Genomic DNA, 2,312 nt, shown 5'->3' with positions numbered 1-2,312 from the left:
ATTCATCTGATTGTCTTCCTAAGTCCAAGTCACAGGGAACCTTGTTAATGATTGTATATTAAGTTTCTGTGGAAGAATCTTGAGTCACCAATAAACTACTTAGAGGGCATTATAGTCTAGGTTCCACACACCAATTTCACCATTAATCTACTTGTACTTGGCGATATCAGATAGTTACTCAGCCATAATGTTTTGTTCATATTTTTGAAAAATCAGTCATATAGATTATCCAACACAAAAGAAGTGAAAAACTTCTACGATAGAAGTTTGAATGCAGAAGATGAGCATACCATTTCCACTCATCGACTGTGATTGATCTCCTGAACCTGAAATAAATATTCCCTTTGGGAAAAGAAAAAAATTGTCTCAAAAGATTGATCTGAGAGATTGTTAAATCTACAGAGATGCTAGGTATTTAGGTGATCAAAGAAAAAAAAAACAAGTGAGGACACAAGATTTACTGAACAAACCTGTTGCCGGGCCCGTTGAAGCTCCTGTTCTAGTTGTGTCAACTTCATCCTGCTGCTCTCTAACTGTTGAACATATGCCTAGACCAACAAAAAAAACTATAGGAACTACTATATTATGAAACTAGATCTACAATCTCATTACTCAGTGCATATCTATGTAGTATTGATATATACAATTACCCATCTATGAAGTCCGATACACATTGAAAGTGTGACACTTCAGCTCATTATGTGACAAATGTAGAGGGAGAAATCGCTGAATCAGGATTTTCGGCTTTTAAGTTGACAGTTACAACATTTATTGTGTGGGCAACATGAAAATAGGCACACAGTAATATCACTAACTATATAAAGTAGTATGTAGATGTTTTGGATGTTTCATTTTTTTTTTTCTATTTTGGCAAAAAATGGACAAAAATTACACGAATATCACGGGAGGATATCAATTTTTTTGTCTATTTTGGCAAAAAAAATTGAAATATATGAAGATCTAGTCAGGCAGTTTTGGATCACCACGTAAGGACTGTTAATTACATTTCCAAATCAATCTCAAGTAATATGAATAGAGTTTATATCACATGAATCGGCAAAAAGTGCCATAGCAAGAGAACTTACCTTTTTCCTTAGACGGCTTTTTCGAGCGGCTTCGCGATTTTGAGCAAGTCTACGGAGTGTCTGCACAAACGAGCTCAATATCATATGAACTTTTCTTTTCCACTCAAATTCCATTATTCAATATGTCATGATAAATATGTGATACCTTTTGATCTTTCGGTCTGTCACTTCCATCAGAAGCTATGGCCAGTTGTTGATTTAGGAACTGCACCAACAGAGACCAAATATCAATTTCATCAACTTTTACTCCCTTCATCCCAATTTATATAACACACTTTCCTTTTTGTGTAAGTCCCGAAAAGAATGATGCATTTCCTTATTTAGCAAATATTTGATGACACTATCATTTTACCTTTGATGGTTCACACTTATTTGACAAAAAGTCCATAAAGGTGTACTCTTCTTACGGGTAGTTTTGGAACATTACAAAGTCTTCACATATTTCTTAAACTCCGTACCGAGTCAAACTATATCACATAAATTGGGACGGAGGGACTAATACATATTAGTTTCAAGGATAAAAGCTACACAACAAAATTCAGAAAAGTTCTGGATTAATTTGTTAATGGAGATTTTTAATTAGAAATGTTTTCTATTTCTCGTTCTTATCCAATATCGAGGAACTAGGTTAATCGATCAAAAAAATGTCAGTATTAGATTAGCGTCGTGCTTTTCTTTTTTTCTTTTTTCTTGAGATGTTTGCTAACATATGCTACTTATCAAGCAGACAGAACGGTTTCAAGATGTTCCACCCATGTATATAAACAAGACACACAATGCAGCTTAGTCAGTTAAAGCCTAGTCGGTAAGGTGTTCGTTCTATAGGCTCCACGCAATCTGTAGAAGCAGAAATAAGTAAGATACTTTCGGTGGGATAGTATCTCAAAGAGTTAGTTGATTTTTCATTTATTACTGAAAACATAAACTAAGCGAATTATATGTCATCGCCAGTTTCATTTTAAAAGTGCTACAGAATGTCTCTCTTATTAGAGAGTATAATAAAGATATTGCAGATAGTTAACTTGAGGTTGAGTGCCATGTCATCAACAGTTAGTTGAGTTGTTAGTTAGGTTGTTACAACTAATTAGTGGAAGGTTAGTTGACAGCTGTACATATCAGATATTTTGTATTCAGTTAGTTAGTGCTAGTGTGTATATAAATAGAGGTGTAGTATATGAATTAGGAGTTAGTTCAATCATCATGTAGTAGTTTCTATTTTCATCTCTG

General features: G+C 34.1%; 1 protein-coding gene across 1 annotated transcript; it reads right to left on the bottom strand.

The window, feature by feature from the left end:
* Positions 1-84: 84 nt before the first annotated feature.
* LOC124894274 (transcription factor HBP-1b(c38)-like) lies at positions 85-1,579 on the bottom strand. The gene is made up of 4 exons (XM_047405004.1): positions 1,231-1,579; positions 1,086-1,145; positions 471-548; positions 85-342 (listed from the first exon to the last, which is right to left on the bottom strand). The coding sequence occupies exons 1-4, from the start codon at positions 1,339-1,341 to the stop codon at positions 226-228; spliced, it is 366 nt and encodes a 121-aa protein (XP_047260960.1). The 5' UTR covers positions 1,342-1,579; the 3' UTR covers positions 85-225.
* Positions 1,580-2,312: the final 733 nt, after the last annotated feature.

The sequence above is a fragment of the Capsicum annuum genome, unplaced genomic scaffold (genome assembly GCF_002878395.1).
Source record: "Capsicum annuum cultivar UCD-10X-F1 unplaced genomic scaffold, UCD10Xv1.1 ctg72643, whole genome shotgun sequence".
NCBI lineage: Eukaryota > Viridiplantae > Streptophyta > Magnoliopsida > Solanales > Solanaceae > Capsicum > Capsicum annuum.
This window is presented reverse-complemented; position numbering and strand designations above follow the sequence as displayed.